This window comes from Monomorium pharaonis, chromosome 1, assembly GCF_013373865.1.
Source record: "Monomorium pharaonis isolate MP-MQ-018 chromosome 1, ASM1337386v2, whole genome shotgun sequence".
Taxonomy (NCBI): Eukaryota; Metazoa; Arthropoda; class Insecta; order Hymenoptera; family Formicidae; genus Monomorium; species Monomorium pharaonis.
Genome location: NC_050467.1, coordinates 15,018,501 through 15,044,521, shown reverse-complemented (window position 1 = coordinate 15,044,521; position 26,021 = coordinate 15,018,501). Strand labels below are relative to the sequence as shown.

General features: G+C 33.2%; 1 protein-coding gene and 1 long non-coding RNA gene across 2 annotated transcripts in view; one reads left to right on the top strand and one right to left on the bottom strand.

Annotated features, from left to right (window-relative positions):
• LOC105839212 (protein phosphatase PP2A 55 kDa regulatory subunit) overlaps positions 1 to 26,021 on the top strand; it is a gene marked incomplete in the record, with an annotated part of 44,724 nt that overhangs the window by 12,269 nt on the left and 6,434 nt on the right. The window contains 2 exon segments of the mRNA XM_036292149.1: positions 20,624 to 20,801; positions 20,953 to 21,287. Coding sequence (XP_036148042.1) covers positions 20,624 to 20,801; positions 20,953 to 21,287 — 513 coding nt within the window.
• LOC118647397 lies at positions 1,641 to 3,217 on the bottom strand. The gene is made up of 2 exons (XR_004964682.1): positions 2,577 to 3,217; positions 1,641 to 2,206 (listed from the first exon to the last, which is right to left on the bottom strand). It is a non-coding gene; the product is annotated as an uncharacterized LOC118647397 (long non-coding RNA).

Below are 26,021 nucleotides of genomic sequence, written 5' to 3'. Positions count from 1 at the left end.
AAGGGTAATTTTGTTCGGATATCACGTATTTTGTAGTATTAAACATCTTATTTAGAGAATATATATTTTTCTAATAAAAAATTATTATATGGCTTAAATTGAGTTACATTACACAATTTATGTTTTTTTCCCTTGTGTCTAGCAATGATATGTTGGCTGATATATGCGTAGCTTCTTGTATTTCCTTACAAACTTCGATGGTATGTTTTTTGTAGAGTTTATATTTGATTGAAGCTCCGTCTTATAGCCACCAAGAAATTTATTCATAATTAATATTGCACCTTAGCTACTTAATATCCAGCCGTTTGGATTTTTACTATCAAGGCTTAAAGGTTTTTTTCTACAAGAAAGAATATATGTACATGTATTTCTATTTACTAACCTACAAGAGAGATAATCTTAAATTATTTGAATTACGAATAATTTTTATAATTATTGAAACTATATAGTTTCAATCATATGTAGCCACATGCTAGATGATATAGTACTAATGGAACTCAATAAGTCTCTCACAAGAAGTTGTTTAATTATTTATCATTAATAATATAATTGCCGTTGGCATATCTCTCTCTCTCTCTCTCTCTCTCTCTCTCTGCGCTTTTCGCATTCTCCGTTGTCCGCTTTCCATTTTTCATTCTCTCTGTTCTGCGATATCTTCGTTCTCTACATTTTTCTGCACTTTCCATTCTCTTCTTATCTATTCTCTTCTCTCTCACAACAAGAATCGCGCAAAATTTCTTCATGTACTTGACAGTTAGTTTCTTAACGTTCTAAAAATAAAATCAAGAGATTTAACGCGCTTTGTTTAATATACTCATAGACGATTAATATTGAATCAATTATTTTAAATTTAAATACGATAAAAACTATATTGAAGTATAAGTTCTCTCTTAGCAGATGATTTCAAGAAACAATCACCAAGGCTCGAAAGCTCTTTATTATTAGATTGTCTAAATTACGAGTAATTACGAGTAAGACAAAAGATTACTTATTTGAAACACAGTCCAAGAAGCACAGTCACACACTTAGGGCCTTATATACGTACATATAAGAAAATATACATACATATAAATATTATTGGTAATGTTATTCTCTATTTTGTTATTACCTGATTCCTCCTTATATCTTCTATCTTTCTTTTCTTTCTCTTTTTTTTATTTTTTCTTAATACTCTATCAATCTCTTTTTGTGTTTCTTTCTCTTTTTTTCTTCTCTTGTTACCTTAAGTCAAATTTATCGTTAAAATATTCTTTGTTTTCACTATTAAAAAACAAATTATATTATATAATATTCAGGGAAAAGCATTACTTACACAAAGAAAGAAAGAGATAAAATGCATACACATCCATATATACATATATGTACATACATACTTATTTGTATATACGTACATAAGTATATACATGTAAATATAAGTACATACATAAATATTACACAATGTTATTCCCTTGTCTTTTTCTCTCTTTTTTTCTCTCAACTTGACAATAACGCTCTTTCTAGCATACATAATTAATTATAATTTAATTAATCAAATTCATTTACATCTATAACATAACTTACTTTATTTTTACTTTTTCTTACTCTTTCTTCTAATTTTTTTCTTTGGTAAACGAAGGCGGGTGGTATGTTTAATAAATTCCCGCGTTTTCGGAAGTCTATATTCCCCTCGCAGATGCTTTTTCTCTTTTTACTCGCCTAAACTATTTTTCCTCTAGTTCAACTTCATGTAAAGTTTCTTTCTTTTTTTCTTTTAATAACTAAAAATAAAACATGACACAAAGTACTGACTTATCTCAAAATACTTATTTTCTTTAAAAAATGAAAATTTAGTGTAATATACTTATCTGATTCTACAACGCACAGTACATTAACCAATCTTCAAATTGGGCACAGCCGTATTTTCCTTTGCGTAAAATAATATAATAGGCGTACAGAAACACAAATAACTCGCCACTAACCTCGCACTACGAACTGTCACATCATCGCCGTGAAACTCATCGCGGGTTTGACCGTCAATCACATACGTGGAAAAGCGATGACAAAACTTGTACTTTTCGGATCTACACGACTTTTCTTATAAGAGATTATTATTATTCGTACGATTTACAGACATATTACTTGATATTTATTTACTTTTTACTTTCGCAAAGCGAATAATTGATTTATCATATCAATATATAGTATACATCAATACTTTATAAGAGACCTGTTATAAGTAGAGAGTCTGTAATCAGAGTGGCGACGTGTAGGTATCTTTTGATTGGTCTGTTATATTTCATCGGGTTTCGCTGATTTTCAAATCTGAATATTGCATATCGTTACATATCCTTATATATCTCATTACATATCCTTCAGAAACAATTGTTACAAAAGGGTACTGTACATCCAATCATTTTTTAACAAAAATTTTACAATATCATTGTTCATAATATTGTTTTCATAACCTATTCTGAAGTGGTCAGCTTGCAATACATATATGTATGTACTGTGATAAAAGAAATATATATTTTTCTTGCTCGTACGATTCTGATGAAACATGGTGGAGCCTCTCTTCTGTCGCCACTCTGATTACAGACTCTCTAGTCACAGGTAAATCTTAATGCCCTCTAGTGTTGAACTCATGTACTGGACAAGAATTTTAGGGCGATGATGATGTATCTTAAATGAAAAATTTACAATTAGAACTTTGCGTCACGATATCTCCACTCGTAAGGCACGTAGAGTAAAAATAAAAAGTTTTCTTATATAAATCAAACTCAAGCTTTCGATTGAGCCTAGTTAGAACTCGATCGGTTTAGTCGTTATTGAGATCTGATAATCTCAAATGCTTGCAAGTCGCATCGCATACTCCCGTATATATACACGGGGTGATCTTGTGCTGCGCGTTCACTTGGTGCGAGACACTAATGTGTCTTTTGATTGATTATATATCATTTAGGGGAGAAAATCACTTACACAAAGAGAGAGAAAGAGAGAGAGAGAGAGAGAGAGTTTTGTTTCGACCTTTAATTTGATATGATATGAACATCAAAATTGTTTTATAAATCTTCATATATGTTATAAAAAGAAATGAGATACTTGTCATTACAAAATGAGTGAAATCACAACAAAATTACCTTTTCAAAAAAGATATAAAAGAGTGCCAAGTATACACGCGCAAGAAACGCCCTCAAAAATCTATTTTTGTACGAAATAATTTTAATTTGGCATAAATGTATGAAATTTTAATAAAAGAATCTTTTTCCAAAAAAGAACAGAAAATTTATTTTTTGTACAAAAGTAATGATATAAAGAAAATGCACTAACTAAGAAAATGGATGTTCATACGAATTAGAACATCTACTTTTACAAATAATTATTTGTACAAATATTACAAATAAATATTTTATTACAAAAACTTGGCGTCGCTGAACTGGATAATTTGCTTTAATACAAAATTGCTTTCTTACACTCTAACTTACGTACTAAAATAATAATTACTTGATAATAAATAATAATTATTAAAGGTGCCTTTTTACGCTGACGCTTGACGCTCATTTAGCGTCAAAAGACATCACATGACTAAAAATGACGAATTGATATCTTTATTTTTAGTCGTGTGGTCTTTTGACCCTGAAAATGAGCGTCAAGCGTCAGCGTGAAAAGGCACCTTAAGATTTTAAATTATTTTAATAATTACTAAAATCATAATTTTTTTACGAAATCGAAATCGTAATGACATTACATATATAACATTCACGAACGCATGAGAGAGAGGGGGAAGAGGGAGAGAGAGAGAGTGAGAGAGATTCGAACGTATGCACGCATAAGACAGATATTAAAAATTGCTTATTTATAAACGAACTTATACTAACACACATGCGCGCGTACCCCCCCTCCCACACCCACACCTACGCCCCCCCCTCCACACACACACACGTTTGGATGCACACACAAAGAAAGCAAATTATTCGGTTTAGCGACGCCATGTAGCAAAATATTTATTTGTAATTTTGTACAAATAATTATTTGTAAAAGTAGATCTAGTTTGTGAACATTCATTTTTATAGTTGGCGCATTTTCTTTATATCTTTACTTTCGTAGAAAAAATTAATTTTTTATAAAATATTTTATTAAAATTTTATACATTTGTAGTGTTAAATTAAAATTATTTTGTAAAAGAATAAATTTTTGAAGGCGTTTCTTGCGTGCGTACACTTCACGCTTTTTTATACTTCTTTTAAAAATATTACTAGGTACAACTTTGCTTCCGCCGTTTTCCAATAGATGGTTGTAGCGGTAAGTGGTGGTCGAAATAAAATAGCTCGTAGACATCATATAATAAGTTTAGGCATTTATAAACATAACGCCATCGAAATATTAGTCGATTTGTGTCTGCATCATAAAGTTATTCTCGATTGAAAATGTCAGCTTACGAGCCAAATTCTCGTCATTTGCGGGAAGTTTTAATTTTTTGCTTCAATATGAAGAAATCTGTGGCTGAGACTCATCGAATGCTCTCAAATACGTATAGTGAGGCTTTTATTAGTGAAAGAACGTGCCGAGAGTGGTTTCAACGGGAGTGGCTCACTTAGACACAGTACAATTGAACACAGTGCAAATGGACACAAACTAATGTACACGGTTCAAATGGACACGGTTTATTTGGACACAGGAATTTTGTACACCGTAAAGTTGTACATCGTAAAGTTGTACACCGTACATTTCTATACCCTTCTGTTTAGGGCATCGACGAGGTGGGTGCCGGAGGCTCCCCTTGCACCCCCCCCCTCCGTGTGTGTGTGTGTGTGTGTGTGTGTGTGTGTGTGTGTGTGTGTGTGTATGCGTGTGTACATGTATGACCACGATTACAGTATAGAAATGTACGGCGTACAATTTTACGGTGTACAACTTTACGATGTATAAATGTACGGTGTACATTATTTTGTGTCTATTTGCAACGTGTCCATTTGCACCGTGTCCAATTGTACTGTGTCCAAGTGAAGGCCACTCTTTCAAAACGTCTGAAAGTCATGGGAATGATTCAGAAACAAGGAAATCGGGTGCCGTACGAGTTGAAGCCAAAAGATATTGAATGGCGTTTGTTTGTTTGTGAACAGTTGCTTACAAGTCAAAGACGGAAGGGATTTCTGCATCGTATTGTGACTAGGGACGAAAAATGGGGTCATTACGATAACCCCAAGCGTAGAAAATCATAAGGACTTTCCATGCTTCCATGTCGACGGCCAAATCGAACATTCACGGCTCCAAGATCATGCTCTGTATTTGGTGGGATCAGCTCGGCGTAGTGTATTATGAGCTACTAAAACAATCGAAACAAAACGACTGAAACAATCATAGGCGATCGGTATTGAAAGCAATTGATGCATTTGAATCGAGCACTGAAAGACAAACGGCCGCAATACAACGATAGACACGATAAAGTGATTTTGCAGCATGACAATGCTTGACCCTATGTCGTAAAGCCCGTCAAAACATACTTGGAAACGTTGAAATGGGAAGTCCTATCCCACCCGCCGTATTTTCCGGACATTGCTCTTTCTGACTATCACTTGTTTCGATCAATGACGCACGGTCTGGCTGACCAGCACGTTCTTAGTGAAAAAGTGAAAAATTGAATCGATTCGTGGATCGTTTTAAAAGATGACCAGTTTTTTTGATGCAGGATTTGTATGCTGCCAGAAAGATGGAAGAAAGTAGTGACCAGCGATGGACAATACTTTGAATCGTAAACGTATAACCAGTTTTTCACAAAGCCTTGAATTTCGAAAAAAAAAAAACGGCGGATGCAAAGTTGTACACCTAATAAATACTGCCAATTTATTATTCTTCGTTATTTTACATGCCGTAAGAAATATGTTTTTGTTACTAAGGAAAACATTTTCTTTTTTTGCTTTGAGCATTGAATGTTTAGTCCTGGCTTTGCTTCCGAGTTTATACGTGTTCCAATAAACTCATATAACAATTTAATTTATATAAATTGGAGTTTTTTTTATATCTCAGCTTCCTGATGTCGTATCGAGATAAAACATCTTTTCTTCTCAACGTTAACGAATACTACAGTGAAAACCTCATCTCAATTGCTTTTATAGTGATATTCGGTCAAAGATACATTTCGTAGAAGTCGTCGTGCGGAAGGTGGTTTGCATTTCACGCGAAACACAGTCTGTGTTAGTAAAGTTAAATGTTTAACAATAAAAAATATCCGTGAAATTTGAGTTCTATGCACAAATACCGTAGGCGAAGTCGCAACGGGGGATACTACTGTAAAATAAGCTGTTAAAATTTTAGAACAATTGGATGAATAATTTTCGAAAAATCAACGCCGCATTGAAATAACTCGGACCGTACTTGCTTCAATGCGCTTAAAAGTATATAAATATTTCGAGTTTGTTTATGTAACTTTGGGATTATATTTTCAATGGTATATACTTTCAAAAAATGCAATAAAAAAGAAATCGATTTTTTTATTATTCAAAGTTGATAAACTGGAATGAGCCTTTAAAAGATTTGATACATTTAATTGAGCTTTCATTACATGTGCAATAAATTCATTAAATTTATCATTGAAAATTAAGTTATGAATTAAGTTTAAAAGAACAAAAGCAATGAGAATAAATTAAAAATCGTACAGCAAAATTGCATTATGTGCGTGGAGAAAAAATTTTGAATTCTTTTTTTAGCCGACTAAAAACTTTCACTCACCTATTTAGTGACAAATCTTGATGTATTTGCAGTAATTATGCACAATAAGGTTGATCTCATCGATTTCAATGACCTTGATATATGTTGTTAGAGTCATTATTCTGAACATCTTTTCCCTACACATGTTACTGCTCGGCCTTAGTTTCTGAGTTATACACATTTATTAACTAAAACTTATTAACAAAAAAAGTTTAATAAATACGATACGACAAACGCTGTGGCCACACACACACACGCGCACACGCACACGCACGCACGCACACACACACACACACACACACACACACACACACACACACACGAAGGTAAGGGGGGCTTTCGCCCCCTTCCTTTCTTGCACCTACCCCGTCTGTCTGCACTTACTATTTACCATAATAATTTTTACTATAAAAATTTTCTCCATGTACGAAACACTTTTTTGTTATATCTTTTCAAAGGGCAAATCGCGATTGTTTTTGGCGGCTCCGCGTCTTTGTTGCCCGATTTAAGATGCCGCAAGATCTGTGGCCGATGTCGACGCCGCGAGATCTTTAAGCCGATGCCGACACAGTTATTACAATTACTTTTACGAAAAGTTACCGCCTAGACTCTACATGGTTACATTTTGTTCGGACGGGCACTCGCTGTAGAAAGATTGGTACAACATTTCTGTGTGGGAAAATCACAGGACAATACAATGTGGACAAGTGTCGCTTGGAGTCATGAAAATATTTTAATCTTTTTTTTATTCTAATAATATATTCCATATTTAAAAAAAAAATAGTTTTTACAATTTTATAGCAAAAGAAAGAGTGATATTATAATGTTTTTATTTATTTTTTTTCTTTAATTATTTTTTCTAACTTTTATTTGTTAAAATAATTATACTTTTTAAATGATATCTAAAATCCATTTTATCCTGATTTTAGATCTTTTCCAAAACTGTTTGGTTTTTTGAATTCGTTAAAAATTGACAAAAATACGATGGATTTTCAAAAAAGTTATTTTTGCGATTTTTTTGAACTTTATTTTTTAAATTAATTTTTCACATGTTTAATGATAATTAATATTATTGTACCATCGTTTTTGTCATGAAAAGACGAAGAGATTCATGTAGCACAATATTGATTTTAGTTTATCTGTTCAATGCAGCACGTTTGAGAACAAATGGGGTACATTTTAAATAACGTATAACGATATAACGTTTGAGGTAGAAAAATGTAGGTATACCGTTCGAGGATTAAATAGTATACATATATTATAATGGTAAAGTGTTTTGATTAACACATTAACATTATATAGAAACTAAAGAAACATAATAAAGATAAAGATTTTATTTTAAACAAAATGGCGCTGCTATAAGGAAATAATGAAAATGGTTTATTGTAATATTAATAAATAAAATTGTTTATAATTGTTAATTTTTTAAAATTATTGTTACTAATATTTTAATACTCTCTGAATTACAGTCTATTATCGCTGACTGGATTTTAGAGAGCGCAATCACTTATTTACAATGGAATCTACAGCTGTGATAATTAGTGATTATTCACCGTCTTTCTCTAGTGATTTTTACTTTAGAATTGGTGTATAAGGACTGAAAGATCAGTGTATTTATTTCATAACCCCTGGATTGATCACCCCTGGATAAAAAAATTAGTGTATTTCACTGATTTCACAGATTATTTATTAATTGTAATTTAGAGAGTATCTTTAATAGCAACACTAAGTTTTTTAAAATAAAATCTATAAAGGTTTAGCATAATAAAGATAACTTTATTATGTTTTTTTTTTGTTTTTATATAATTTTAATATGTTAATCGAAACGCTTTATTATAATAATAATATATACAAAACCATATTATTGAATATAACATTAATATTAAAAAATAAAATTTTGTATAAATATCCGTTCGTATAGTTGGCGCATTTATTTTATATCATTATTTTTGTAGAGAAGACAATTTTTTTCCTTTTTTATTTAAAAACGCAATTTCTTGTGATTTCACGCAGTTACATTTATTTTTTATTATATAAAAAAATAAGAAGAGTGTTTAAAAAAATTTTTCTTAACCAAGCACACACGCATAGTTGGCGTCTTTTTTAACTCAAAAAAAAATCTTGTTTTGATATCACATATTTTATAGTGCTAAGCATTTTCTTTACAGAGTATTGTTATGACTTTTTTCTCCGCGCGGGGAAAACCGCGATCAAAAAACACGACGACGAAGAAATACCGAGGGCCGGAACGGCCCGCATGCCTAATATCTTGCGCGCGAATTTCGGCTGCGCACGAACGACCGGATTGAGCGCCAGACATACTCGATGGTACGTCACTTCACGAAAATTCGTCACAGACAGCCTCAATTCGCACGCGAAAAACAGCCAGCTCACCTAACGACAGAGGAGCAGGGTTTAGAATAGGGGCGCACGCTACACGATAGTGCGGAACGCGACAGACAAAGGCTTATACAACAGATAAAGTAACAAAAAATTAGAGTTTATTGCAAAAAAAGAAGAGAATAAATAAAGAACCAAGATACAGAACGCCAAAAGAGAATCGACGATTTTGATAGTCCCGTAGCGCGCGGGCACGACTTTTCTTACGCGCAATACATCTTGCTTCGGGCGGGCTAGACGTGCTGACAATCCCGGCAACGATGGACCGTAAACGCGATATCCAGCCCGCAACGCTCGCTTTTTCCGAAACCGATTTCAACACGAACGATACTCGCGCGACGCGACACCCGCGAACAATATCCGCGGGGACTACTCTTTCCACGCGGCGCTACACGGCTCGCACGGGCGAGGGCTTTGAGGCACACGCAGTCGCTAACTTTCCGGGGAAACCACTAACGAGATTGGCTCTCCTTGGATACCCGACGCGATACAGCCTTTTTCGCTTGGATCCGACCTGATTGATGCTCTGTTATACTTATTAGATTCAAAGTAATCCTTAATCTGTTTCTTAACGACTAATTCTAAAACTCTCATATCGGTAGAATATTAATAGGTCTAAATTTGCTTGCTTTTCTAGCTTTTTCAATCTTTGGTATCGGTATTATTGTCGATGTTTTCCAGCTCTGTGGGCAACAACCTTCTTTTAAGGATTGTTATTAACAAATTCTTCTTTAATGACTGGTAATATTCCTTTTAATATATTGCTAGTTATTCCTTCTTCTGTATCTGTTTTTCGCGGTAGCTGCATAATAATTGCTTCTAAGTCCTTTGTGTTAATTAGTTTAAAGTTTTCCAAATATCCTCAATAACATAAATACTTCTGTTTATATCTTTATTTGTACCTTCTATAGGTTCTATATTCTGAATACTTTGTATACAGGGTGTTTGGTAAAAATTTATGCAATTTTTATAAGCAGGTAGAGCGCATTAAGCTGAACATAAAATCCTCATCGTTTTTCCATTTTCACAATAGTTAACGAGTATAGACTTGTAAAATTTTCTGTATTAGCCCGGCCTACCGGCAAATGCAAGCACGCCGAGCGCCCGACCGCGGCGGCCGCCCCTCCCTAGCGCTTGAACCTTGAGATTGCTAGGCGCGCGGAGGGAGTTGTTACAACAAGCGGCAATGGCTACGCACAATGTGTACGTGTACATACATGTGTACAAAAAAATATCAGTTCTAATGCTTAAAGAAGCAATTACTAAATTTATTTTTTTTTAATAAATAATGATTATTTTTAATAAAAAATTTTTTTTGGTGATAGTCTTAAATGTCGTAAATTGTCATAAATTTTAAAAGAAGCTATTATCATGTGCTCAAAAACAAATTTATCCTTTTTTAAACAACATTAGAAAATTTTATCGATTAAAATGGAAATAACAACCAAATAAAATGTTTCAACTTTATATTCTTAATTTGTTTCAACTTTATATTCTTAATTAAAAATTAAATAACGAGGATATTTATATTTTTAATAAAATTAATCCTTGTGATAGACTTATAATACACGGAAAAAACTTTGTGGTAAAAATTACTATGGTAAGTAGTAAACGCGTGCTAAGGAGGAATTATGAAAATTTTTATTATGTTCTTCATCAAATTACGATAATATTTACACTACTTATATGATATAATTCTCTGAAATTTCTTCTTACAGTTCGTGGTTACTATCATAAATAATAAATCATACATAATTTTACTATAAAATTTTCGGTGTATGTACGTACATACGCGAGAAAAGAATAATCACTTTGTGACAGGAAAATGAATAATCATTCCTTAGTTCGCGATTTTATATCACTATTATTATTTATGCTGATTACTATACAATACACGCACACGTAGAAAAATATGATTCTAGTTTTAAGAAAATCAATTATTCATTTTTAATTTTATTCTTTTTTAATAATTATTTTATTTCTAATGGTTGAAAAAAATATTATATTGATAATAAACACCTCACTTTACACAAAACAAATAATGTTTAACATTTTCGTGTATGTATCACACACACACACACACACACACACACACACACACACACACACACCAAATACACACACATTACATACTAAAATTTTCTTGAATTAAATAAATATTGTTTATAAGTTTTCAAACATTCAATAAATTCATATATTTGTAAATCTACACGGAGAAAATTTTATAGTAAAATTATGTATGATTTATTATTTATGATAGTAACCACGAACTGTAAGAAGAAATTTCAGAGAATTATATCATATAAGTAGTGTAAATATTATCGTAATTTGATGAAGAACATAATAAAAATTTTCATAATTCCTCCTTAGCACGCGTTTACTACTTACCATAGTAATTTTTACCACAAAGTTTTTTCCGTGTATTATAAGTCTATCACAAGGATTAATTTTATTAAAAATATAAATATCCTCGTTATTTAATTTTTAATTAAGAATATAAAGTTGAAACAAATTAAGAATATAAAGTTGAAACATTTTATTTGGTTGTTATTTCCATTTTAATCGATAAAATTTTCTAATGTTGTTTAAAAAAGGATAAATTTGTTTTTGAGCACATGATAATAGCTTCTTTTAAAATTTATGACAATTTACGACATTTAAGACTATCACCAAAAAAAATTTTTTATTAAAAATAATCATTATTTATTAAAAAAAAATAAATTTAGTAATTGCTTCTTTAAGCATTAGAACTGATATTTTTTTGTACACATGTATGTACACGTACACATTGTGCGTAGCCATTGCCGCTTGTTGTAACAACTCCCTCCGCGCGCCTAGCAATCTCAAGGTTCAAGCGCTAGGGAGGGGCGGCCGCCGCGGTCGGGCGCTCGGCGTGCTTGCATTTGCCGGTAGGCCGGACTAATACAGAAAATTTTACAAGTCTATAACTCGTTAACTATTGTGAAAATGGAAAAACGATGAGGATTTTATGTTCAGCTTAATGCGCTCTACCTGCTTATAAAAATTGCATAAATCTTTACCAAACATCCTGTATAATACATACTAAATTTATCAGCCAAATTATATTCAATTATCTTATCTATAATAATATTTCAAAGTCTATATGATTTATTTCTTTTGTCCCTGTTGGTTTTCCTTTAACTAATTTTTTAAATACTTTCCACATATTTGTGGGATCATCCCTATTATTATCTATCATAGCCTCATAATAGACCTTCTTTTCTTTAATTAATTTTACTACTGCATTCTTCTCTGTTTTATACTGTACCCAGCTGCTCTTTGTATTTTTATTTATAGCTCTCTGTTTAAAATCCGTGTCTCCTTTGATAATTGTCGAGCGCTATTGAGTTCATCGCGAGGCTACAAGCGGAAACCGGGGCGCGCGGGGGCTTTGGGGACCGCGTGGCACTTGAAATGGCTGACGCTGAACAATGACAGAACTCTATCCGACACTGACGGCAGTTTGCTTTTAAACAAGTCTTTATTACGGACTCAGCATCCTCTACGCTACGCGGCTACTTTTTCTCTGGGACGGACCTCTCATACTTGACCCTCCAGCAACTTTGGGCTGGATTATTTTCCCTGCTTAACGAAAAACTCATCGCTGGACGGCGCGATTTGGATTGCTTTTAAAACGTTGAAAGAAATTTCAATTTTTGTTGGACCTGATTATCTTAAAGAAGATACAGGTATCGTTCGTTTGCAGATCTCATGGATCATTTCTCTTCGTCTAAGCTCTGCTGCTGAACGAGATCTGACGAACATCCTTTGAAATTCTTTTGCTTATGAGCATCTCTTACGAGGATTCTCACAGACATTTTAATTCTCTCATTTCTGCAAGGTTTGTCACATATTTTGTTTATGTTTAAGCTTGCAGGGATCATCTGTTTCACTGGGTGTGATAATAGTTCTTTTTTAACGATAATATTTGATTCAATTTAAGAAATTAAAGCAGTGTAAGTTATGTATTATTCAATATTAAATTATTTGTGTTCATTAAAATTAAATTAGAAAGTTCATTTTTACAAAGATTGTTATAAATTTTTCCTGTTATTCTTGCTTATTTAGTTTAATTAAGTTAATTAATATATAATAATAAATTAAAATATTACTTAATCATTTTTATAAAAGATTTTATTCATTTAATTCTTATTTTTATAACATTTAAAAGTTTCATATATCTCGATTGTCGTTTTTTATTATTTCTATACTCTCCTAAATGTCTTATCTCTACTAGTTGCTGCTTCCCTAATCTCATCTGAAAACCACACTTTTCTTTCCAGACTTTCGGAATTCGAAATTCTTTTCTTGGTACTGTAATATCCAGCGCATTGACAATACTATTTACAAACCTACAAGCTCGTTTGTTGATTTCTTGAACTAGATTTTGCCTTAATTTTTTTCTATTATTAGACTAAATTCCTCAATGCTAAAGGACCCCGCACCAATTGTACAGAAATTGGCTCTTGGCGGATTTGGATGAAATTTTAGGAAAAGGTTTAGTTCAAATTCCTAATGAAAAGTTCTCATGGGCCAAACTCTATTTAAAGCAGTATTTGGGCCCTAGAAATCTTCAAAGGGGAAATAACAGCAAATTCATGGTAACGAAGACTAACCGAAGAATATCATAAATTATAATTTAGGATATTGCTGAGTAGTGTTTATGGGAGTGCTCAATAATATGAATTGTGACATTTTCTCTCCACCTGGGCCTTGTCTGTCGATTGGGCCTTGCGTACATTGAGCGAGATTGGACCCAATTGTACGTTCTACTCATGGTTCTTATATTTACGGTCGCATACATGGTGGAAGAATGTAAGGTGTGCTCGTTCTTGAGACGAATTTGGGATAGTTCTGCGCAGGGTACCAGGTACGGCCATATTCAACGTCACAGGCATGGCTGCGCCCATGCCGCCCATGGTCGGACGTTGCACGTCACACATGTCGCACGTCGCGTAATTAATAAAATCGCGTATGTTACGTATGCTGCCGCATCTCCAAGACAGTTAGACCGAAGGCAGAGAACAAGACGTAGGTGTCGCAGTCATAGTCGTAGGGTAAGGCAGAGAAAAACGTCGTAAGTCGTATATGTTGTAGTATACTATTCTAGACTCTAGAGTAGTAGTATATTACGACTTACGTTTTTCTCTGCCTTACCCTACGACTACGACTACGACACATAGAAATATGTATAAGAATATTTTTACAAAGATTTTGTATAACTTGTATAGTTCCTTTATATTATGTTTGAATATTTATTTCTCTGAATTTTGTATAATTTTTACTTTATAAAATAAAATACTTTTAATTTTTTATTTTTATGTTTATTTTATTTCTGAATCTAAATATTTGAAATTTAATTCAAATATTTAGATTTGTTTATATTTTGTTTGTTGTAAAATGTATTTCTACTTTTTTTCTACTATTTCTAATTCTACTATTACAATGTATTTCTACTTAATTAAATTAAAATTAAAAATGTATCAAATGTTACTACAAAAAGTCGCAAATAAAATTAGATAATTTTATTTTTAAAAAATTACTTTTATTAGTTTATGATTATTTTTCATAATTTACATGTATATTTTAATCTACTTTTTATTATTAAATATCAAGATTGAGTATAAATTAAAAAATTTTGAACTAAATATAGTTAATAGTTTATAGAATTAATTTTATTACATTAAAAATTGTATGAACAAAAAACCAATTTTATCAAAAGTTATGTAAAATTAAATTAGAAAGTCATTTTAAAACGCATTATTTATATTAAATTAGAATATCGTAATTTTTTAAAAATTATCTTATAGTAAAAATAATGAAACAATCACAATTTAAACACAAAAATAAGTTAAACCAATAATAATACGTATGCCAAATTCAAATTGCCGCGACAAGATGGCGGTATCTGGAGCACATTTCTTATTGGTTGTTAGACCCATATGCGCAAGAGCACACCTTGTATTCTTCCACCATGGTCGCATATACACATTTTATATATACATATATATATATATATATGTATATATAAAATATATATATATATATAATATATATATATATATATAATGTGTATATAATGTGTATATGCGACCGTGAATATGGAAACCATGAGTAGAACGTACAATTGGGTCCGATCTTGCTCAATGTACGCAAGGCCCAATTGACAGACAAGGCCCAGGTGGAGAAAATGTCACCTTGGGTATTCGTATTATTGAGCACTCCCATAAACACTACCCAGCAATATCCTAAATTATAATTCATGATATTGTTGCGTGCGTCGCCCGGTATACTCCGCGACCGCGACTCAGCTGTTCGAAGACGGATCAATACTATTGATTTCCTGGACCGAGCGTTGTCAGCTGACGAGCGCTTGACAACGCGTGTAAACAACTAGTCGAATCTCGGTCTCGAGCCTTGTCGGACGCGTAAATAAAGCTGCTTGGTTTTACAGTTATAAAAGTGTCTTTCATTTCCGCGGCGCGCACGCTACAATATTCTTCTGTTAGTCTTTGTTACCGTGAATCTGCTGTTATTTCCTCTTTGAAGCTTTTCAGGGCCCAAATACTGCTTTAAATGGAGTTTGGCCCATGAGAACTTTTTATCAGGAAGTTGAACTGGACCTTTTCCTAAAATTTCATCTAAATCCGTCAAGAGCCAATTTCCGTACAATTGGTGCGGGATCCTTTAGCATTGAGGAATTTAGTCTAGTAGTAGAAAAAAATATAAGGCAAAATCTAGCTCAAGAAATCAACAAAGCACAGGCACACGTGGTCCATTATTTTAGGCTCATAGACTACATGTACCTGTGCCACATTATTAGCAAAAACTAATAGCGAATTTGGTTGCTTGCACTAGTGCGCACTGAGTGTATATTAAGGCTTATTTATAGTCAATTTTTATATTTAAGAATCATCTTAAATTTTTCTTAAATTACTTCTTAACCAGTAAAATGATCTATACAACATCCATAGAATTATTTTTTTGGTTAAATAATTTTTGAACATGTATTCTTAAATATAAGAATACTGATGTAAACAAGCCTTAGTGCGCTCAGTGCGCACTAATGCAAGCAACCGAATTCGCTATAAGTTTATCATTGTCTGACTGTCTTTCATAATTCTCATTTGATTATTAACTAGTTGTTTCATACCTAGACTAGATATTATTATTCGTAATTTATTTGTGTAAAATGAATCTATCTTAAAATCTATGTTAAAGTCTCCTACTATACATTCTCCTTTTATCACCAAATTCTCTACAACTTCTTTTAAGAACTTCAGAAATTGGCCATCAGAGGCACTCGGTGAATGATATACTATCATCAGCGCGCCTTTATAGCGCACTTATATTTAATCCATATCAATTCATATTTAATGTCTTCTCTTAAGTATAATATTGCACCTTCTGTACCTCTGTTCTCTCCATTACATCTGATTATCATAAACCGGCACATTCACTTCACTATCTTCTATTTCAGACGTCAGCCTCGTTTCGGACAATGCTGTAACTGCTGGATGAATCTTCTTTATAACTTGCTTATGTATTTTATTTTTATGCGCTATCAACTTCGCATATTCATATACAGTATTAGTTTTTCTTCCTTCTGTGATTGCTATTTTGTATTCTCCCAGCTGGCCCTTCCCTTCTTTTTGTAGAACCCTCTTGAACGTCGGACATTCCGGCTCAATGCATCATAATCATCTTTTATTTTCAGGTTGTATGTCTGGTTTTTATATATACAATTGATACATTTCTTCTTATTTGTTATACATTTGTTTGATTTGTGATTACCTACACATTTATGACACGTCCCATATCGCGTACAGTAATTCGCAAAATGTTGGTAGTTCCAGCATTTAAAGCATCTCTTGACATTGATATGATTAAATACAGGACATCTTTTCCATCCTATATTTGCCTTTCTTTGGCTCAACATTAATTTGTGCTTTTTCATCTAGTCAATTATTATGGCGTTTGGTAGTCAGAGGCAGAATGTGCCTCTGACTACCGAACGTTACACTAGTCTTTAACGTTTTTTCAAATACTCTGTGTGTTGTTGCTTGTTTTAATATTGTGTTTTTAAGATCTGGGATCAACATATGTAAGTTTACAGTTTTCTACAATACGCATATCAGTTATGTTATTCATAATACGTTTTCCATTGCTTTTGATCTTATAGATTTATTTTAATATGAAAACCGACTTACGAAAAAACTTCATTATTTTTCATTTTATTAGTCATTTAATTGTATTATTTATTGGTTCACGTTTTTATTTATTGTGACATTTTGATACGAAATGCGCTGCTTTATTGGTCATCTTTTTTAACTGTTTAATTTTATTTTTGTGTTCATTATTTCATTTATGTTTAAGTTCATACATATTGGTAATTTATTATGACTGATGAGGACTAACAAAGGAACGGACAGAACTGTCCCTCACCGATTTTAATGAGCTTTAGATATGTTGTAGAACATGAAAAAATATTAGACCCATATTTTTTTTAGCAGCGTATTTCGACGTTTAGGGGTTGAAACCACTCCTCGAAAATACCGTTTTTTCGTTTTTGGCGAATATCTTTGAAAATATAAGGTTTATGAAAAAATGATTTATACAAAAGTTTTATTTTATACTCTTTACAATAGTATATTTAGATTTTTCAAAAATTTCAAACTTTTTAATTTACCGCACCCCCGATCTTTTTTTTCAAAATTTTGAAAATTTTGTAAGGACAAAAATTAAAGAGCATTAAAAGCCAAATCCATCCAAATATAATAATATATGGGTTCCATGATTCTCAATTATTGGCAAAACTAGATGATAATCTCGTGCTATAGGCGCCGCGCTAGAAGTTGCGTTATTTCTTTAGTCGCGTCACATTTAATAACTGCCTCTTCTGCGTATATTTTTACATTAGAACATTAAAACCTTAATTACATAATACTCAACGTATTACACGATGTAAAGTATAAATGCATAGATATAACAAAAGTAGCATATATATATACGTATGTGCGTACGTACATTTTCATTGTTACAAATGCGAATGTAGATTAATATAAAGTGGGATAGCAGGAGGATAGTAAAGATAGTAATCGAAGAATAGTAAAGTAAATAAAGAAGGGGAGAGATTGTTAGAATTTATAAAAAAAAGAAGATGGTTTATTATGAACGGGAGTATAGAAGGGGATGAGGAAGGGGAATGAACGTACACAGGAGCAAGAGGGGAATTTGTAATAGACTACGTGTTAGGAAATGAAGAGGTAGTGGAGCAGGTGACAAAACTAGAAATAGGTGAAAAAATAGATTTGGATCACCATTCAGTGGTAGTTTGGCTAATGGGAAAGGAAGTTAAGAAGAGAAGAGGAAAGGCTAGATCAGGTAGATGGAATAGGGGGATATGGGATGAGATGGGAAGGGAAAGATTCAGGCAAGGTCTAAGGGACATGGAATGGGGAGGAGAGGATATTCAAAAGACGATGAATGAAGTGGAGAAGAAGATTAGGAATATTTTGAAAGAATCAGTAGAGGAGAGGAGGGGAGAAAAAGTGGGGAGGAAAGGGTGGGACACAGAGTGCGCGATAAAAAAGAGGTAAGAAGGAGGTTAAGAGAATGGAAAAAAGATAAAATAGGAGGGGACATATACAGGGACGGAGGAAAGAATATAAGGAGCTATGTAATAAGGAAAAAATCAGAGCAGAACGAAAGATGGTAAAGGGAGGTCGAAGAAGCGGTAACGGACAGACAGGTATGGCAGGTTGTAAACAAGGATAGAAAGAGAAGAAGGGGGATAAATTGGGGGATAGAGGTGGAGGAATGGGAAGGATATTTTAGGGGCCTATTGGGGGGAATAGAGAAAAAAGTGAGATGGGGAGGGAGAAAAGAGGTTAGGGGAGGAAACGGAAATAGGATAGAAATAGATAGAGTAATTAGAAAATTAAAGAAGGATAAAGCGATGGGGATAGATGGGATTCCAAATGAAGTGTGGAAATACGGAGGAAAAGAAATTAAAGAATGGGTATGGACAATACGTAACAGGGTCTGGGGAGGGGAAGGATGGCCAGAGGAATGGAAGAAGGGGGTGGTAGTACCGGTACTAAAAAAGGGGCAATGAGATAAAGTGGGGGATTATAGGTGTATAACGATAATGCCTTCTTTGTACAAAATATACGTGACGATATTAGTAGATAGGATGAGAAAGGAAATTGAAGGAAGAGGGCTAATACCGCCAAATCAGACAGGTTTTAGGAAGGGACAATAGACAACATTTACGTGCTAAATTATTTGGTAAACAGGGAAATTAGTAGAAAAGGAGGAAAGCTAATAGCATTTTTTGTAGATCTGAAGGCAGTATTTGATTCGGTAGATAGGAGGGAAGTGATAAAGGCAATGAGGGAAAGGGGGATAAGAGAAGGACTAGTGGATAGGACAGAGGAGGTATTAAGAGAAACAAAAAGTAGTGTGAGAATAGGAAGTAAACTTAGTGATAGCTTCTGGACGGCGGAAGGACTGAGACAAGGGTGCCCACTAAACCCATGTTGTTTAACATGTTGATAACAGATTTAGAGGAGGAACTAGGAAAAGTCAGGTGGGAAGGAGTAAGGCTGGGGGAAGAGAAGATACACGCACTGATGTACGCAGATGACATAGTAATGTTAGCAGAGGATGAAGAGAGCATGAGAAGTATGATAAGTAGATTAGAGGGATACTTAGAGAAAAAAGGATTAGAATTAAATGCAGAGAAATCGAAGATAATGAGATTCAGGAAAGGAAGGGGTAGAGATTGCAAAGCGAACTGGTAAGGTAGGAAAGGTAGGAAAATGGAAGAGGTAAAAGAATGCATTTATCTAGGATACAAATTTAAAAGAAACGGAGGGCAGGAGGCGCAAGTAAAGGATAGAGTAGAGAAGGCGGCGAGAATAATGGAACAAGTATGGGGGATAGGGAAAAGGAGGTTTGGTAAGGATTGGAAAAAGAGAATTTAGGTGTTCAACAAGTTGGTAGGGACAGTAGCAAGCTATGGGGTATAGATTTGGGAGAAGAAGAAGGAGAGGGAGAATTTAGAAAGGCTACAGGAAAGGTATTTGAGGTGGGTGTTAGGAGTAGAGGGAAGAACACCGGGATATTTGGTTAGAGAGGAGCTTCAGAAGGAAAAAATGAGGAGAGAGGCAGGGAATAGAACATGTAGGTATGAAGAGAAATTATTAGAAAGGTAGTGTTCTGGCTAGAAGCTGCTTAGAAGAAATAAAGGAAAGAGCAATAAAGGCGAGAGGATTATCAGAGTGGGAGATGGAGAGAAAGAGATTTTTATCATTATTATCATTATTATCATTATTATTATTGAATGTGACATTAAGGTAATATTTGATATACATTTGGTTAAAATTTTATGAACCCCACAAAACAGGCAATTTTTGTGGTCACTTTTTCTGCAAGAAACAAACAAGAGATTTTTTACTTATTTATTTTTAAAATGGATTTTTGAAATATTAATCAAGCCTAAAATTTTGTACAGGTGCCAACCATAAAACCAATGGAGTTGATGGTAGAAGCATCACCAAGGAGAATATTTGCTAATGCACACACTTATCATATAAACAGTATAAGTGTTAACAGTGATCAAGAAACATACCTCAGTGCTGATGATCTTAGAATTAATCTTTGGCATCTTGAGATAACTGACCAGAGTTTTAGTATCCTTTCTTCTGTATAATCATGCATTAATATTGTTTTACAATTTTTTTGTTTTGATAATTTTTTGCATTAATTCAGAATATTAATTTAATTATTAGTTATAGAAATTATTAGTTTTTAAAATATATAATTTTCCTAACCATAGTGTAGATATAGTAGACATTAAGCCAACTAATATGGAAGAGTTAACGGAAGTCATAACTGCAGCGGAATTTCATCCTGCCGAATGCAACGTGTTGGTATACAGTAGTAGCAAAGGAACTATTAGACTTTGCGATATGAGATCTGCTGCTCTCTGCGATCAGCACAGTAAGCTTTTCGAGGAGCCTGAAGATCCAACTAATAGAAGTTTTTTCTCAGAAATTATTTCAAGTATAAGCGATGTAAAGCTTAGTAATTCCGGAAGATATATGATTAGTAGAGACTACCTCAGCGTAAAAGTATGGGACTTACAAATGGAGACAAAACCAATCGAATGTTATCCCGTAAGTTATACATTATGTGATACTTTATAATGAAAACGATACGTGTACATGCACCGGCAGAAATGTAGTCCCTCGGAGTCCAGCGCGGCGATCACCCACACACACGAAGCGCCGTACGTGTTACTAGGCGCGCGGTGAAGTGGAGACGCGGAGGAGCAAAAAAAGTGGGGATCGCGCCGGTTGCATCCTTCACCAACGCCACACGCTCAAGAAGGATAGAGTTATGAGTGAGAAGACGTGATACCGATTCGCTGGTGTCCATATCTGTTTCACTCGCACTCAATACTAATGACGTCTTTTGCTTGAGTGCGAGTGAAACAGATATGGACACCAGCGAATCGGTATCACGTCTTCTCACTCATCATAACTCTATCCTTCTTGAGCGTGTGGCGTTGGTGAAGGATGCAACACTGGCGCAATCCCCAATTTTTACGCCGAGGGACACCATTTCTGCCGATGCGTGTACACGCAAGCATTGTAAACAATTTAAAAAGGTTAATAATTTTAACTTATAAGTTAATTTTAAATAAATTAATAAACTTTAGTTATAAAATATTTTTAAAATACAAAAATCTGGATTTGAATTTATTAACTTCTTTCCAGAATTAAAAAGGGCATTGTAGGATAAGCACGTATGTGCTGCCTCCGCACGGATTTGATTGAGATTTTTACAAAAAGTTGGCATCGATGTGAAATTAAATTTCCTCAAGTATTATATATGAAAAATACTTTTTATGTGAGTTATGGGGAAAAGAAGAAAAATCAATAAAAAAAATTTAAAACGGCTGACCGATTTTGATAAAAAAAATATATGTATGGGTTTCAATCCCACAATGTTATAAAAAAATTACAGAATTTTTTTTTTAAATATGGGTTAAAATTTTTTTGAATTTTTTTTATTGGATTCAGATGGGGTACTATCACCATTTTTGTAGAAAAAATCTATGACTTCCTTAGTATGACATACTTAAATTTCAAAATAACGTTTACATACACATATATATATATATATATATATATATATATATATGTATGTAGTACCCTTTCGGTTATTTATATATATATATGTGTGTGTGTGTGTGTGTGTGTGTGTGTGTGTGTGTGTGTGTGTGTGTGTGTGTGTGTGTGTGTGTGTGTGTGTATTTCGTTATTTATATACATATATACATAATGTGTACGTATATATTATTAAATATATATGCAGGGTGGTTGGCTCAAACGTACAAATCTTATAAAAAAAATAAAGAGCATCGAGATAAGTACAACGAACGGGAAACAATCGGAATGGACTGCATAAAGTTTTGAGAAAAATTGCTAAGGTATGCGAAAAAACGCGCAGTGGACGGGCATCGCGGGCCTCAATCATCCTGTATATACATTATCCAAACAAAATGACCTTTTTAAAAAGGTAAAAAAGGCGTGAGATATATATATATATATATATGTATATGGTGTGTGCGTGCGTGTGTGCACATATACATATATTACAAAAATTTAAGATAATACTTTGGATAAAATTCAATTAACAAATATCAACAAATTATTCTTCTTTATTCTATTCTTGTATGGGTTCAGTCAATACTTTAATTATGAATATGACCATTGATCAAAGAATACTAATAGGGTAGATGTTTTAATTCATAGAAATATCTATTATTATAATTGGCGCAAAATATTTTGATATCATTTTTGTAGTTAATGTGTATTACTTAGGTTGAATTTTATCCACAGTATTATCTTAGATTTTTGTAATGTATATCCATATATATATTAGGTGTACAAATAATTTCCGCCGTTTTTTATCAAAAATTGGGCATTTATGATTTCAACCGATATGAAATTGCTTGTTGAGTCACCCCTAATGTAAGTGCAAGTTCTTGCGTTTGGTACGAATCTTGATCCTATAATGCTTTTAATTTCACGTCTTCATACACTTTCGGCCTTCCGCTACGTTCTTTGTCTTCGATGTCAAATTCACCGTTCTTAAACTTTTGAAACCACTCACGACAACTTTTCTCACTAAGGTAGCCTCACCATATGCTTCTACAAGCAACTAATGCGCCTCAGCTGCAGATTTCTTCAAATTGAAGAAGTAAATCAAAAGTTCTCGCAAATAACGCTTATTCGGCTCAAAACTCGACATTTTTGCACACAAAAGAATATATTATACTGATAAAAATTCATTAATATTTCAAGGTTATGTTGTTGACAGATGTCCAACTTTACGATAATGGCATTTTACATCTGACAATTTTAACCATAACTTACTGGTGGTGCCAACTTTTGTCAAACGGCAGAAACTTATTTGTACACCTAATATATATATATATATATATTTATGTTTACTCTTCGGATCATTTTGAGACTTAAATATGTCATACTAGGAAAATCATAGATTTTTTCTATAAAAAATGATGATAGTAATCCCATCTGGATTCCATAGAAAAAAATTTAAAAGGTTTTGGCAATTTTTTTACTCGTATTTTTTGAAAAAAAATTCCGTAATTTTTTTATAACATTGTGGGATTGAAACCCATACATATATTTTTTTTATCAAAATCGGTTCAGCCGTTTTAAATTTTTTTTATTGATTTTTTTTCTTTTCCCCATAACTCTCATAAAAATTATTTTTCAGATATAATATTCGAGGAAATTTAATCTCACATCAATGTCAACTTTTTGTAAAAATCTCAATTAAATTTGTGCGGGGCAGCACACACATGCTATGCCATTTATTTATGCAAAAGAAAGAAAATTGGAAGCAGCATTTTTATATAAAAATCAAGATTTTGTCAAATATTTTATATAAACATAATTACAAATAAAATATATATTATTTAATTATTTATTTTATATTTGTGTTATTATTTAGAATGAACTAATTTTCAAAAAGTATGACATTTTAAAGTAATATAAATAACCTTTCAAAAAATTTTAAATTTTGTTTTACTTAAATTTATTCTTTGCAATTTTAATTAGGTTAATTTGTTGTTTGTACAACTTTGTGTGTGCGTGCGTTTCTTCAAAATTATTGATGATATTGAAATTTTGATGAAAATGGAATGGTTTGTTTGAGCAAACTTTGGTCGCTTTTTTTAGTTAGTGCTAAACAGATTTGAAAGTCACTATTATTTAAAAAAGTGATTTTTTAAATATAATATATCTCCAATTATTCTGCATATTATTGTATTTTGTATTAAGGCAAAGTTACCAAAAAATCAATAGTTTATGGGATATTTTATATTTTATTCTGATAATAACATAAAATACAAAATGTCTTGTAAAATGATTAATTTCTTGATAATTGTACCTTAATATTTTTATGTACAGAAAAATAAGATAAATCCAATTAATATTTAAAAAATACATATTTACTTTATACATTTATAATTATTAAAAAATTAATCTGTTTGCAAAATTTTTTTTTCGAAATTTGGCATATTGCAAATTATTTTTTAATAATTTTTAAAACAATTTTTTGATAATTTTATCTTAATACTTATAATAATAATAATAATGTTTATTGCTTATCCCTTGCGGGGTACAAGCAGACCTCCGCTCCGCTTACAATCAGTCTTCGCTTTCTCTGTACTTAAACTAATATCCGCCGCTTGACTCACATTCACATTCGCATTCGCTTGAGAGAGAGAAAGAGCATTCATACCTCTATTCCCATTCACACTTGGACCTCCGCTTCCGCTGCACACTTCTTCCATTCCATTTCTTTTACATTCATCCATCCACATGCGCTCTACCTTCTTTTCTTCCCTTCCCTTTCCCCCTCCCTCCTCTTCCATCCTCCTATCCTCCCTTAATCTATCTAACTTTTCCATCCACCACTCTCCTTCCTCCTCCTCCCCCAATATTTCCTCCACCATCTCCTGCCAACCTTTTTGTACCCCCCAATCTATACACTCTTCCCAAACATGCTCCCACGTTTCCTCCCCCCATCCACACAACCTACATGTCCTACTATCCTCCTCCTCCCAATATCTCTCCCCCCTCATTACTCCCCCTAACCTATACCTTGCCACCCTCTGCCATCTTTTCTCCTCCCAATTCCTTTTTAAATATTCCGGAATCCCCTCCCCTTTTACTCTCCAATACCACCCATTGTACTTTGAATCCCTAATTCCCTCCCATCTTTCCTTTCTTTGTTTTTCCCTCTCTCTCTTTACCATCTCCTCTCCTCTTAGCCTCCCTTTCTCCCTTAACCTCTCCACCTTCTCCACCTCCCATCCCCTCTTTTTATAAAATTTTTTCCTTTCTTCCCACCTCGATTTTGCCTTGCCCTCCCTCGCTTTCTTCTTTATCTCCGTCCAACATCTCCTTGCCAGCTCTCCCTCTCCTCCTTCTTCTAACTTCTTTTCATATCCCCATGCTCTCATTCTCGCTCTTCCCTCCAATCTATCCCTTTGCAATTCTTCTCTTATCATATATCCTGGAACACTTCTCTCTACTCCTAACATCCATCTCAAGTATCTCTCCTGCAATCTTTCTATCCCTATTCTCATCTTTCATCCCCAAATCTCTACTCCATAACTTACCACTGACCACACCAACCTATCAAATAACCATAGCCTTCTTCCCCAATCTCTTCCAAACCTCCTTTTCCCTATTCCCCAGATCTGTCCTAAAATAGCCGAACCCTTTTTTACTCTTTCTTCTACATGTCCATCCTGTTTTCCATTTGCCAACAACGTGTACCCCAAGTATTTAAACCTATTTACCTCC